Raw genomic sequence first — 13,892 nt, 5'->3', positions numbered from 1 at the left:
TGACCACGGGCCTCTCGGAGCCTGGAGCTCCGGACAACAGGTCAGATTGCCGACATCACTGACCATCCAGCAAGGACACCCTGAGCCAGGCGGGCCAGTCACAGAGAGTAGGCGGGGCCGGATGTGGCCTGCGGGCCGCCCCCTTGCCCAGGTCTGTTGTAGTATGTGCCCAGTAGTATAGTGCCCTGTAGTATTGTGCCCATCCTTGTGCCCTGTAGTATTGAGCCCAGTAATATTGTGCCCATCCATGTAGTATTGTGCCCATCCTTGTAGTATTGTGCCCTGTAGTACTGTGCCCATCCCTTTAGTATTGTGGCCATCTCTGTAGTATTGTGGCCATCCCTGTAGTGTTGTGGCCATCCCTGTAGTGTTGTGGCCATCCTCTAGTAATACGCAAACAAACAAAAAAAAAATTCTCCTCACCTTTCCTCCGTTCCCTGTGTGCACAGGATCAGTATTTGCAGAGTTTTGGATGCAGCATGCTTCAGCTGCATCCAAAACCCTGCTATGTACAGTACAAGCATAGTGGGCATGGGATTTCTAAAATCCCCATGCCCACTGTGCGTGTACTGCCTGCAGTGAAAACGGACCTGCGGTGAGGCATTCAGAGGCTGCATGTAAACTAATGTTGCGGAGTCGGAAGCGTCCTCCCTAGGCAGAACACAGCGAGGAGACCACTGCAGCCCGAACCCTGATCGTGGGCACGGGCAGCTGCGGTCTCCTAAGGATGAGACTTGCGGCCCCGCAATCAGGACTTGGACCAGGTCCTGACTTGAGCACGTAGCTTACCTGCTTGTTGCGGCCCGTTGCAATCGTGGCTCTATGCTGAGGGTCGGCGCCGGCAGGAACTTAACTGCACTTGAATCCATTTGCGGTGCCGCACAGAGGAGCTTTCTGGACCAATGGCTGCTGCCTGCCAATCAGATGCTATTAAGTGACGTCGCTGTATGATGTCGCCTCCTTGCATCTGATTGGCAGACAGCAGCAGCAACTGGAATAGAGCTGACAGCTCCTCTTTGCGGCACTGCAAAAGGCTTCAAATGCAGTAAAGTCCAGCTGGCGCCGACCCTCAGCATAGTATATACGAATAAGGCTGCACATCAAACTTAGATAATAGTATAATGCCTCAAGCATATGGACAAATATTGGAATATACAATGAAAAATGCTACTTGCTAATTTGAACATGTGAATAATGAATTGCATACCTGCCATGAATATTAGGAAAAAGGAGATATTTAGCAATCGCATTGATCAATGTAACTGAGCCCCAAGGCCTCGTCAAGGCATATCTCTATATTGGGGTCCCTAGCTCTGTGACCCTAACTGTGTGTCATCTCATTGCAATTAAAAACTGCTATGGGTGGAGAGGGGTAACTAAGGACTTTCTTATATAGGAGATGGAAAAAACATGGCCGAAAGGGGCGGAGCTGTGTTCACATTCAGAAAAAAAACTACATATAACTGAATAGGATAACTGAAGTGAGCACTAATATATATATTATGAGTGCAAGCCAAAAAATTACATACTATATACGAATAAGGCTGCACATCAAACTTAGATAATAGTATAATGCCTCAAGCATATGGACAAATATTGGAATATACAATGAAAAATGCTACTTGCTAATTTGAACATGTGAATAATGAATTGCATACCTGCCATGAATATTAGGAAAAAGGAGATATTTAGCAATCGCATTGATCAATGTAACTGAGCCCCAAGGCCTCGTCAAGGCATATCTCTATATTGGGGTCCCTAGCTCTGTGACCCTAACCGTGTGTCATCTCATTGCAATTAAAAACTGCTATGGGTGGAGAGGGGTAACTAAGGACTTTCTTATATAGGAGATGGAAAAAACATGGCCGAAAGGGGCGGAGCTGTGTTCACATTCAGAAAAAAAAACTACATATAACTGAATAGGATAACTGAAGTGAGCACTAATATATATATTATGAGTGCAAGCCAAAAAATTACATACTATATACGAATAAGGCTGCACATCAAACTTAGATAATAGTATAATGCCTCAAGCATATGGACAAATATTGGAATATACAATGAAAAATGCTACTTGCTAATTTGAACATGTGAATAATGAATTGCATACCTGCCATGAATATTAGGAAAAAGGAGATATTTAGCAATCGCATTGATCAATGTAACTGAGCCCCAAGGCCCATTTTCCATCTCCTATATAAGAAAGTCCTTAGTTACCCCTCTCCACCCATAGCAGTTTTTAATTGCAATGAGATGACACACAGTTAGGGTCACAGAGCTAGGGACCCCAATATAGAGATATGCCTTGACGAGGCCTTGGGGCTCAGTTACATTGATCAATGCGATTGCTAAATATCTCCTTTTTCCTAATATTCATGGCAGGTATGCAATTCATTATTCACATGTTCAAATTAGCAAGTAGCATTTTTCATTGTATATTCCAATATTTGTCCATATGCTTGAGGCATTATACTATTATCTAAGTTTGATGTGCAGCCTTATTCATATATAGTATGTAATTTTTTGGCTTGCACTCATAATATATATATTAGTGCTCACTTCAGTTATCCTATTCAGTTATATGTAGTTTTTTTTCTGAATGTGAACACAGCTCCGCCCCTTTCGGCCATGTTTTTTCCATCTCCTATATAAGAAAGTCCTTAGTTACCCCTCTCCACCCATAGCAGTTTTTAATTGCAATGAGATGACACACAGTTAGGGTCACAGAGCTAGGGACCCCAATATAGAGATATGCCTTGACGAGGCCTTGGGGCTCAGTTACATTGATCAATGCGATTGCTAAATATCTCCTTTTTCCTAATATTCATGGCAGGTATGCAATTCATTATTCACATGTTCAAATTAGCAAGTAGCATTTTTCATTGTATATTCCAATATTTGTCCATATGCTTGAGGCATTATACTATTATCTAAGTTTGATGTGCAGCCTTATTCGTATATAGTATGTAATTTTTTGGCTTGCACTCATAATATATATATTAGTGCTCACTTCAGTTATCCTATTCAGTTATATGTAGTTTTTTTTCTGAATGTGAACACAGCTCCGCCCCTTTCGGCCATGTTTTTTCCATCTCCTATATAAGAAAGTCCTTAGTTACCCCTCTCCACCCATAGCAGTTTTTAATTGCAATGAGATGACACACAGTTAGGGTCACAGAGCTAGGGACCCCAATATAGAGATATGCCTTGACGAGGCCTTGGGGCTCAGTTACATTGATCAATGCGATTGCTAAATATCTCCTTTTTCCTAATATTCATGGCAGGTATGCAATTCATTATTCACATGTTCAAATTAGCAAGTAGCATTTTTCATTGTATATTCCAATATTTGTCCATATGCTTGAGGCATTATACTATTATCTAAGTTTGATGTGCAGCCTTATTCGTATATAGTATGTAATTTTTTGGCTTGCACTCATAATATATATATTAGTGCTCACTTCAGTTATCCTATTCAGTTATATGTAGTTTTTTTTCTGAATGTGAACACAGCTCCGCCCCTTTCGGCCATGTTTTTTCCATCTCCTATATAAGAAAGTCCTTAGTTACCCCTCTCCACCCATAGCAGTTTTTAATTGCAATGAGATGACACACAGTTAGGGTCACAGAGCTAGGGACCCCAATATAGAGATATGCCTTGACGAGGCCTTGGGGCTCAGTTACATTGATCAATGCGATTGCTAAATATCTCCTTTTTCCTAATATTCATGGCAGGTATGCAATTCATTATTCACATGTTCAAATTAGCAAGTAGCATTTTTCATTGTATATTCCAATATTTGTCCATATGCTTGAGGCATTATACTATTATCTAAGTTTGATGTGCAGCCTTATTCGTATATAGTATGTAATTTTTTGGCTTGCACTCATAATATATATATTAGTGCTCACTTCAGTTATCCTATTCAGACCCTCAGCATAGAGCCGCGATTGTCACAGGGTCTGCGCGGACCGCAACAAGCAGCCTCAGGGGCCACATGCGGCCCGCGGGCCGTGTGTTTGACACCTCTGCTGTAATCATAATTACCCGAACAACACAGCGATCAGATTATTTATGGGGATCAGTAAATGGTGTAAAAAGGCGCAATTTATTTTTTCTTTATTAAAACCCGTAAAGTAATGCAAATGTATTGTTGAGGCGTTTTCACCCATAGTGTAAATGCTGCGTTTTTTCTGCAGGTGTCCACATCACGAGCGCAATAACAATCTTTTCTGATTATTGCGTGTCTGCGGTATTTTTTATGATTGTATTTGATACATGTTTATTGCAGATGTGAATCCTGAAGCTTGTAAAGAAAAAAAACACCAAAATCGCAGAGTTCAGCAGCGTCTGTAGACACAAAAGGGGCGGAAATTTCATGACGACTCATCCACTCTTCTTGAACAATTGGTCCATGTTCACATGTAGTGTAAGTGCTGCCTTTTTTTTCTGTTTTATTGCACATTTATTCTAATTGTTCAAGGAAAGTGGATGTGATTCGATGAAATAATATCGCTGAACTATCGGTTTTGGTGCGTGTTTTTTTTTTGTTTTGTTTTCTCTGGAGGTTTTTATGTGGAGCTTAAATAAAACACAGGAAAAAGCTTTTCTGTACAATAAAAACACTTTAGAATGAAGATTCACATCTGAACCTAAAACGCATTACATAATGGAGGAAAGGTATAAAAAAATGCAGGAAATATGGAAAAACCAGAGAAGATTGTTATTGTGTAGTTTGGTGCAGACAGCAGCAGAAACAAAAAGAAACAGAATTTATGCAACGTGTGAATACTGCCTTAGGCTATTTGCGCACTTACCGGATTTTGCTGCGGATTTTTTGCGGTTTTGCTGCATGTTTCGCTGCAGAAAATGTTCATAACATCTCTGCAGTGAATCACCAGCAAAACCTATGGGCAAAAAAAATCCTGTGCGCACTAGGCGGAATTTGACAGCTGCATGTTTTGCTGCGGGATTCCCACAGCAAAAACAATTGCATGTCACTTCTTTTCCGCACGTCGCTGCGGGATTTCACTACATTGACTCCAATGTTAATCGTGAAATCCCGCAGGGAATAACACAGGTAGCAAATTCTGTGAGGTTCACTGTGTTTTCCTGCGTTATTCCCTGCGGTATTTCGCGGTTTACCTGCGGTAATGTACATCGCTTGTCTGCGGTTTGCAGGGAAGTGATGTCATTACAGGAAGAGGAAGCGGAGCAGAGAGTAAACAAACATATCAGACACAGACATAGACATCACAGACATAGAACACAGACACAGACACATAGAACACACATAGAAAGCAAACGGAAATATAGAAAACAAAGAACGTGGGCTCCGCTGAATATTTACCGTCCAGCCGAGGTAAGCACACAGCGGCGGCCCGGTATTCTCAGGCTGGGGAGGGAGAGGGGCAGGGTTAATGTCCCCTGCCTCACTCCCACCTCCCACAGCCGAGAATATCAGCCGCAGCTGCCCCGGCACTGTCGCATGCATTATGCGGCACTACCGGAGTGTCCCCAGCTCTTCCTGCCACCGTGTAGCAGTGGCAGCAGGGTAATACAAGGAGTTAATGGTGGTGGATCGCCGCCATTATCTCCAGGCTTGATCATGGCAGCATCTATGAGACAGCTGACATGATCAACCCTTAAGTAAAGTGAATAAAACACACCGAAAAATCCTTTATTTTAAATAAAACAAACAAGCCTCGTTCACCATTTTATTAACCCCCCCGAAACAAAGCTCCGGCGTAATCCACAGCTCCGGCGTAATCCACAGGTCCTGCGCTGCTCACATCCAGCCGCGACTGACACTGTCACAGCGCTGAATCACCTCTGCTGTCTCGCAGCGAGACAGCAGAGGTAATTACCGGTCATTTCCCACGGCCGGTAATGTGAACTCACTGCCGACCGTGGGAAATGCAGCGATCTGTCCTCTATCTATCTGTCTATCTATCTATCTATCTATCTGTCTATCTATTATCTATCTATCTATCTATTCTTCTGTCTCTTTATCTATCTACTATCTCAGAATGAAATGACTTTTTTTTTTTTTTTCAATGTGCTTTATTGCATTGAATGCAATAAAGCACATCCCAACCCGCACGTGGCAAAACCGCAGCAATACCGCGAACAATACCGCGGTAGAACCGCAGCAAACCGCATGCGGTTTTCGGGTGCGGTTTCCTGCGGTTTTTTACCGCGGGTGCGGTAATCTTTGAATACCTGCGGAATTTTCTTGAGAAAATTCCATTTTCCAGTGCGCACATAGCCTAATAGGCACAAATAAGCAACATGTCATATAGTGATATGATGCCCTGGGCTATCAGGTCGTCACAGGGTATTGTGCAATCTGCCCTCCTGTACAATATCCACCTCCTCCTTGGTTACGGGTCCCTGACCTTTGGTGTTGCCAAGAACAAGCTAATCAAAATCCTAGGAACACTCTGCACCACACCCACCAGTGGACAGCCTGAGTGGGATAGGGTCACCCACTTGGGGGGGGGTTGATTAAGGGAAGGTCAGGAGTGTCAGGAGCAGAACAATGCAGTGTTGGAGGTGAAAGTGAGAGGAGGTCAGGAGCTGGGCGCCTTGGAACTACTAGGTGGCAGACGTTGGTCTGGGCCTGGTAGGAGCTGGACCCTGGTCGCAGGGGATCGTGACAAGGGGCACGGACTGTCGAGGAGGACTGCCGGTGGCCTTGTGCCATCACCGGGCAGGGGCCAGGGCACGACTGGTTACGTGGACCCTAGGTTAGGAGCGTCCTGACAATTTACCCGATGAGGACGGAGCCTTCAAGATCCGTGCTCCACCCGCTCCAAAATCGGGATACTAGCGCAACGAGGGGGAAAGGACTTTTCCACTACGCGGTCCAGAAAATCCCAAGCGTGAACCCGGAGAGCAAGCTCACCCAGTTAGCCATACTGGTGAGCGGGACCCGATTAGTTTTACACTACAGGGACCAACTAGAAAACGAGGTGCCAAGGCAAAGGTCACAGACTAACAGGCAACACCAACGGGCATGGAATCAAGGCGTGCTCCCTCCCAGCGGCAGCGGTGTCAAGAACTTTGGTTTACCACAGTTGTCGGTGTCAGCGTTATTAGACTGAGTACATAAGTGACCCTTACCGTCCCAACGGCACCTCCCCGTCACCCTCTTCGAGTCCCGGGGCATCCCCCCTACCCGTGGAGGGGTTAACCTGCAGCCAGGTGCATACACCATCGCCACCGGGTACTCCCAACTGCAGCGGTGATACTCCCCCTTACAACACTCCACGGGTGGCGTCACGAACTTCAAACATAACACCCCTTGTAAATATCCCCCCTTTATTCTGAGTAGCCGCGCGAACTCGGCCTCCATGTCCGTAGATCCCTTGAGCCACCCCGCATCTGGATCCGAGCAGCCGGGCTGCTGACGTGGGGGCGGCACACCAACACATATAAATATAAGAAAATTCTGGCTGCTATGACTATGAACGAACAGTCTGGAAAATCTGCTTAATGACCCTTACTGCCAAATGGGTGTGGCAAGGGGCGTGGTCAAAATTTACGCACACCACAGACTGTCCCTCTTTCCTTTCTTCAAAAGTTGGGAGGCATGGGTTTAGATTCACTACATAGCTACCAGCCAGGATCCCATACATTCTAGCATGTTCACCAGTGAACGGGCTAGAATGTATGGGCTGCAGTCAGGACCTAACAGGAGCACATACATTCTAAGCTCAGCCATTCAGGTAAATCACAGATTCCTATCGAGGTTCACGGATTCAAACATCAATTAGTCTTGCCTGCCTTTCCCATAGTCACAGAGAGCTCTGGCACAGGATTGGCTGTAGTCTGGAGGAGGCGGAGCTAGATCCGGGAACCATCGTGTGTATAACATGGACCGCCTGGCTCCGTTCAGAGGTTGGTAACGCGTTCGGTACCGGTTCACAGGGAGGTGGTATAATATACAGGGCTCCCTACTCTGACGCCACATCACGGGTCGTGCTTTACATACACTGAACATATAGGTCTCTGTAATTAGAGGGCACGTTTCCATTGCATGTGATGGGTGCAGGAGGGCCCCTGTCGGGCAGGGGCTGCATTACCGCCTCAGTTGTAGCTGTTGTCTAGGTAGAAACTTCTCACTATGGCCAACACCCTCCTGGTATTCTCTGTGGCCAGGGGGCGTGCTTTGTGTAGGAGGCTCGCCGACTGCAGGAGCTCAGCTTGGCGTTCACTAACGGTCTGGGGTGCTTACATTCCCATGATCACGTGATGGCCACACTGTAACAAGCTGTGTGTATTACAGGAGATGTGTGCCCACTGTTGTAGGCTGCTCCACCGTCAGAGGCTGCCCAAATGCTGCCCACTCTCGGAGGCTGCCCAGATACTGCCCTCTGTAGGCTGCTCCACCGTCAGAGGCTGGCCCCTGTCAGAGGCTGCCTAGATGCTGCCCTCACTGTCAGAGGCTGCCCTCGGTGTGGGAGGCTGCCCTCGGTGTGGGAGGCTGCCCTCGGTGTGGGAGGCTGCCCTCGGTGTGGGAGGCTGCCCTCGGTGTGGGAGGCTGCCCTCGGTGTCGGAGGCTGCCCTCACTGTCAGAGGCTGCCCTCGGTGTGGGAGGCTGCCCTCACTGTCAAAGGCTGCCCTCGGTGTGAGATTTTTCCAATGAGTCTTCCAGAGACTAGAGATTTTTCATTCTGTTTCCCCTAAATCTAGGTGATGCATTTGATAAATCACCGTGCCGCGGCTGTTCTTCATATCTCATGGAGCCTTATATTAAGTGTGCGGAGTGCGGACCTCCTGAATTTCTCCTCTGTCTGCAGGTAAGTCTTGTCTAGTTTTGCTATATTTTTCCATGCCTAGATGTTTGCATATAATTAATACAAGGGACCGGCACTCCAAATCTTCTGAAATAGTTTTGTAGTTTATTCCATCATAATCATAATATACAGGCGTAAATTACGCGTTTCGGCTAATAGTGAGCCTTTTTCACATCTCACATAGATACATAATAGATGTGAAAAAGGCTCACTATTAGCCGAAACACGTAATTTACGCCTGTATATTATGATTATGATGGAATAAACTACAAAAATATTTCAGAAGATTTGGAGTGCCGGTCCTTTGTATTAATTATACTGTGGATGCCTTCCTTGGACACGTGCACCTTGAAGGATTGTGTGCCGCCTGGAACTTCTGTTTCTAGATGTTTGCATATTACATGGGAAATACTGCACCAAAGTTGGTACTCTTAACCTCTCTGTGTGAACCCTGCCCTAATGTATGACCACTGCGTCTGAGCAGCATCTCGGGTAATTGGTGTACGGTCTGGGTGTTTCGTTCATTTGATTGTAAGAATAGCAGTGCCAGCAGCTCTGTCCTTGCCAACAAGTGTCTAAACTGCAGGTGAAGAGCAATCATAACAGTGTGAGCGTAGCCTTATCAGTTTATGTGTAACTATATTAAAATTTAATAATAGTTTACATTGATTAGCTGCTTGTAAGTTATGCTGTAACTTTCTGCAGAGCTTATGCTGCCAAGCTGAACAAGCAGAGCTGCAGTGTAAAGCAGGGGTAGTGGAGACGCCTGAGTGGCTATTAATTTCACTTTAGCTCACAGTGAAGGTTTTTAATCATTGTTCAGTCTAAGGCCCTGTGCGCACTAGAAAATGGAATTTTCTTAAGAAACTTCCGCAGGCTCTTAAATATTTCCGCACCTGCGGGGCAAAAACGCAAAAAATCCGCATGCGGTATGTTGCGGATTTGGTGAGGAATTGCCGCAGGTTCCCTGCAGGATTTCACAGTTCTCCCCGCTCCTGCTGTCCGTGGTGCTGAAGTCTCCGGGTCGTGCTTTTATCCCGCGCGGCTGCCTCCGGCGCTCTGCTGTTTGCGGGTCAGCTGTGCACTGCATATGCATGAGCTGGCCTGGAAGCAGGAGAGCAGTGTCCGGAGGCAGCCTCGCAGGAGAAGGTGAGTATAAGACTAGCGGTGACTTCAGTCAGCTGATGTGCAGTGACCGCTGGAATCCTTCACCTGTCACTGCAAAGCACATCAGTAAAGTCGCTGCTGATCTCGGCGGCTCATTTCACTTGCGGCCTGACCCTCACAGTGAGCAGTCATGGTCTATGGCGCTCGCTGTGAGTGCCAGGTGTAGCAGAGCCGGAAGCGTCGTGGGACATTTGTGGATTACGTCGGACCTGGAGGGCTGTTATTAGGGGTTAATAAAGTGGTGAAAGAGGGGGCTTTTTTGTCTTTTATTTCAAATAAAGGATTTTTTGGGGTGTTTGTGCTTATTTACTTTCACTTACAGTTTAGTGATGAGGGGGTGTCATATAGACGCCTGCCATCACTAAACTAGGACTTATTGGCAGCTATGGGCTGCTGCCATGAACTCCTTCATTACCCCGATTGCCACCGCATTGCGGCAATGGGAAGAGCCAGGAAAAGTCCGGGACTGTCGTATCTAATAGATGTGGCAATTCCGGGCGGCTGCTGGCTGATATTTTTAGGCTAACTGGCTCCCCATAACGTGGGGCTCCCCAGCCTGAGAATACCAGCCCCCATCTGTGAGGCTTTATCCTGGCAGGGTATCAAAATTGGGGGGGAAAGGGGACCGCACGCTGTTTTTTTTTTTTTTTTTTTTTTGTTTTTTGTTTTTTTTTATTTTTATTTTATTGTACGCTATAGACCCGCCCACCGGCGGCTGTGATTGGTTGCACTGAGTCAGCTGTCACTCAACGTGGGGGTGTGTGCCTGCAACCAATCACAGACACCGGTGAGCAGGGAAGGAGTGAATACGAGATGGAATAATGAGCCAGCTCTGGAAGATGAAAGAGCCGCCGCGGGAGCAGTGTGACATCCGCCCGATCATCTGTGAGTATGAAGCGCTTGCCAGATTCTGTTCCCCATAAACTTTATATGGGTAGCAGCATCTCGCCAGATACCGGGGATCAATCCTCCGCTGACCCAGACTCAGCAAGTAATTGATCTGCCAGCCCTCGAAACCGCAGGGACCTGCGGAAAAGAAGTGACATGCAATTGTTTTTGCTGCGGGAATCCCGCAGCAAAACATGCAGCTGTCAAAATCCGCATAGTGCGCACAGCATTTTTTTCTCCATAGGATTTGCTGGTGAATCACTGCAGAGATGTTATGAACATTTTCTGCAGCGAAACATGCAGCAAATTTGCGGGTAATCCGCAGGAAATTCCGTCTAGTGCGCACAGGGCCTAAGGGTGAATTCATGATCTGGAGATTTCTGCTACTTTCTAATTCATCTGAAAAAAAAACAAACCCCCAAACATTTAGATGAATGGAGCTAAATTTCAGTCTCAGAAATGTCTGCAACAAAATCTTCAAGGTGTGAATTCAGCATTCACAAGGGTTTCCAATACTACAGTGTCATCAGATTTACGCCCTAACCATGGGCATCATGAATCAGAGCCTGGGTAATTTCACTTAGGTAAGTTTTTCTTCTAAAACCCTGCAGCATTTCAGAGAAAATATAGTTTGAAGAGCTGGCCGGGGATTATAAGGAGAGACCCGATACGGTCTCTGGCCGCCTTCTCCCTGCCCCAATCCCTGTGATTGAAAGGTACTCATAGAAGCTGTCCAGAGGTCGCAGCAGACTAGTCTCTGAGTGATCAATAAGTCATCCACTGCCTTATTGATAGGAATGTTCATGACCTTTATAAACATTGAGGTAGATAAAATCTATTACTACCACTCTACCTGCAGCCAGCACAGTTGTTTATGAAGCTGACTTTCCTTGTACGCACCCATCTTGCTGGTCTGTAATTATACCATAGGTTATTTTTTTTCAGTGTTTCCTTTCTCTTTTAATTCATCTCACAAAGTTCCAATATGTTCACAATCTTTCTTGCACTCTGCCTCTTTCACATGAGCATATTTCACAGTCCGTATATGGATCACAATGCCCAGACTCACCTGGGGTCTCGTGTCTATGAGGCTGTAAGTGCGGATTATTAGATATGGGGTCATTCTAGGCATTGCCATCCATATACAGACTGTGAAATATGCTCGTGTGAACCCGGCCTCACTTACATGTCACATTTATTGTACTGACAGAGTGACTACTTATACGTTAAGGCCTAGGAAAACAGAGAGTTGAATGCGATAAAAAAAAAAAAAATCACATTCCACTCAGACAAATATTACTCCTGTGCCCGCTCCCATGAGCGATTATTTTCTCAGCCCTAATTGGACCGAAAAAACAGTCACAGCATACTGCGGGAGGAACGCAATCCTTTTCCACTCACACCCATGCAAGTCTATGGGGCGAGAGAAACATCGCACTGCACTCGGGTTACACCGGTGTACTGCGAGTGCAGTGGAAGAATCGCAGTGGCTGGCAATGGAGGAGAGAGCAGGAATAAATAATGGCATAAACAACTGCATATTATAAAATTATTGATATATATATCAGTACATATGTGTGTATATATATATATATATATATACACATCATATGCTACGCAGAAAGGACTATGATATGTGAACCAAATCGCTAGCAGCAGACAAAAACAAACACAAGAGGAGGCGATCATCGGTTCAACTCTTTTTTTTTTTTTTTTTTTTTTTATATATTTATTATACATATTATGATTCAGAACATGCGGAGAGGTGATGGGAAAGGAAAAACGGTATACATCACCGCAGACAGTACAAAAATTGGTAACAATGTACCGGTTATATACAAAAAATGTATATTGTCATATCCAACCAGGGAATAGTGACCCACAAATCAGAAACACATGCTCACAGAGATGGTACACCAGGGCAATTCTTAATATAAGATATATGTAAATATAAACTAGAAAACAAGAGAAAGCCATGGATACCAATATTTAACCTCTTAATATAAAGAGGATTATGTCATATGAAAAGACACCATCTAAGCATGTATCAATGTTGGTGGTGAAAAACCACACCGCAGTGGGGAAGCACAAGGACCACAGTAGACAATTATAGTGAGAGTAAATAAGACAATTCAATATATATATATATATATATATATATATATATATATATATATATATATATATATATATATATTTTATACACTCCCACATTAGGGTCGATGTGTATTTCCAACAACAGAGGTCTGGACCAGCACCGACAGTGACATGCAATGCTAATAGTTGCTGAGGATCAAGTGTCCACATAGATTAATTACAGCATGGCAGTGAAAAAGCAGCATCCAGCCACTAATTCAGGAAGAGGAAACCATAGATGGCAATATTAAACCTCTTAATATAGAGAGGATTGTATTATATAAAAAACACCATGTAAGCATGTATCGATGTTGCTGGTGGAAAACCACACCGCAGCAGGGAGGCACAAGGACCACAATAAACAATTATAGTGAGAGTAAATAGGATAATTCAATATGTATATGTACTCACACATTAGGGTCAATGTGTATTTCCAGCAGCAGAGGTGTGGACCAGCACCAACAGTGACATGCAATGCTACTAGTTGCTGAGGATCAAATGTCCACATGGATCAATTACAGCATGACAATAAAAGGTAGCATGCAGCCACAATTCAAGGGTACTGGTCGCTGATTAGACCAAGGCAAATATACAAGCATAACATTACCTAGATAAGAGGACTGCGGAGGGAATGCGCCCGATGCGCATTTCGGAGTGTACCTTCGTCAGGGGGCGTTTTTCCACCACCAACATTGATACATGCTTACATGGTGTCTTTTCATATGACATAATCCTCTTTATATTAAGAGGTTAAATATTGGTATCCATGGCTTTCTCTTGTATATACTAGGTTTTCTAGTTTATATTTACATATATCTTATATTAAGAATTTCCCTGGTGTACCATCTCTGTGAGCATGTGTTTCTGATTTGTGGGTCACTATTCCCTGTTTGGATATG

At 44.8% G+C, this 13,892-nt stretch overlaps 1 protein-coding gene across 2 annotated transcripts in view; it reads left to right on the top strand.

The window, feature by feature from the left end:
* Positions 1 to 7,840: 7,840 nt before the first annotated feature.
* The window catches only part of TADA2A (transcriptional adaptor 2A), a 187,145-nt gene continuing 181,093 nt past the window's right edge, over positions 7,841 to 13,892 (top strand). For both annotated transcript variants that reach the window (XM_075333839.1, XM_075333840.1), the window contains exons 1-2: positions 7,841 to 7,903; positions 8,699 to 8,805. In XM_075333839.1, coding sequence (XP_075189954.1) covers positions 7,879 to 7,903; positions 8,699 to 8,805 — 132 coding nt within the window. In that variant the 5' untranslated portion in view covers positions 7,841 to 7,878. The remainder of the gene's footprint in view (positions 7,904 to 8,698; positions 8,806 to 13,892) is intronic.

The sequence above is a fragment of the Anomaloglossus baeobatrachus genome, chromosome 2, assembly GCF_048569485.1.
Source record: "Anomaloglossus baeobatrachus isolate aAnoBae1 chromosome 2, aAnoBae1.hap1, whole genome shotgun sequence".
Taxonomy (NCBI): Eukaryota; Metazoa; Chordata; class Amphibia; order Anura; family Aromobatidae; genus Anomaloglossus; species Anomaloglossus baeobatrachus.
This window is presented reverse-complemented; position numbering and strand designations above follow the sequence as displayed.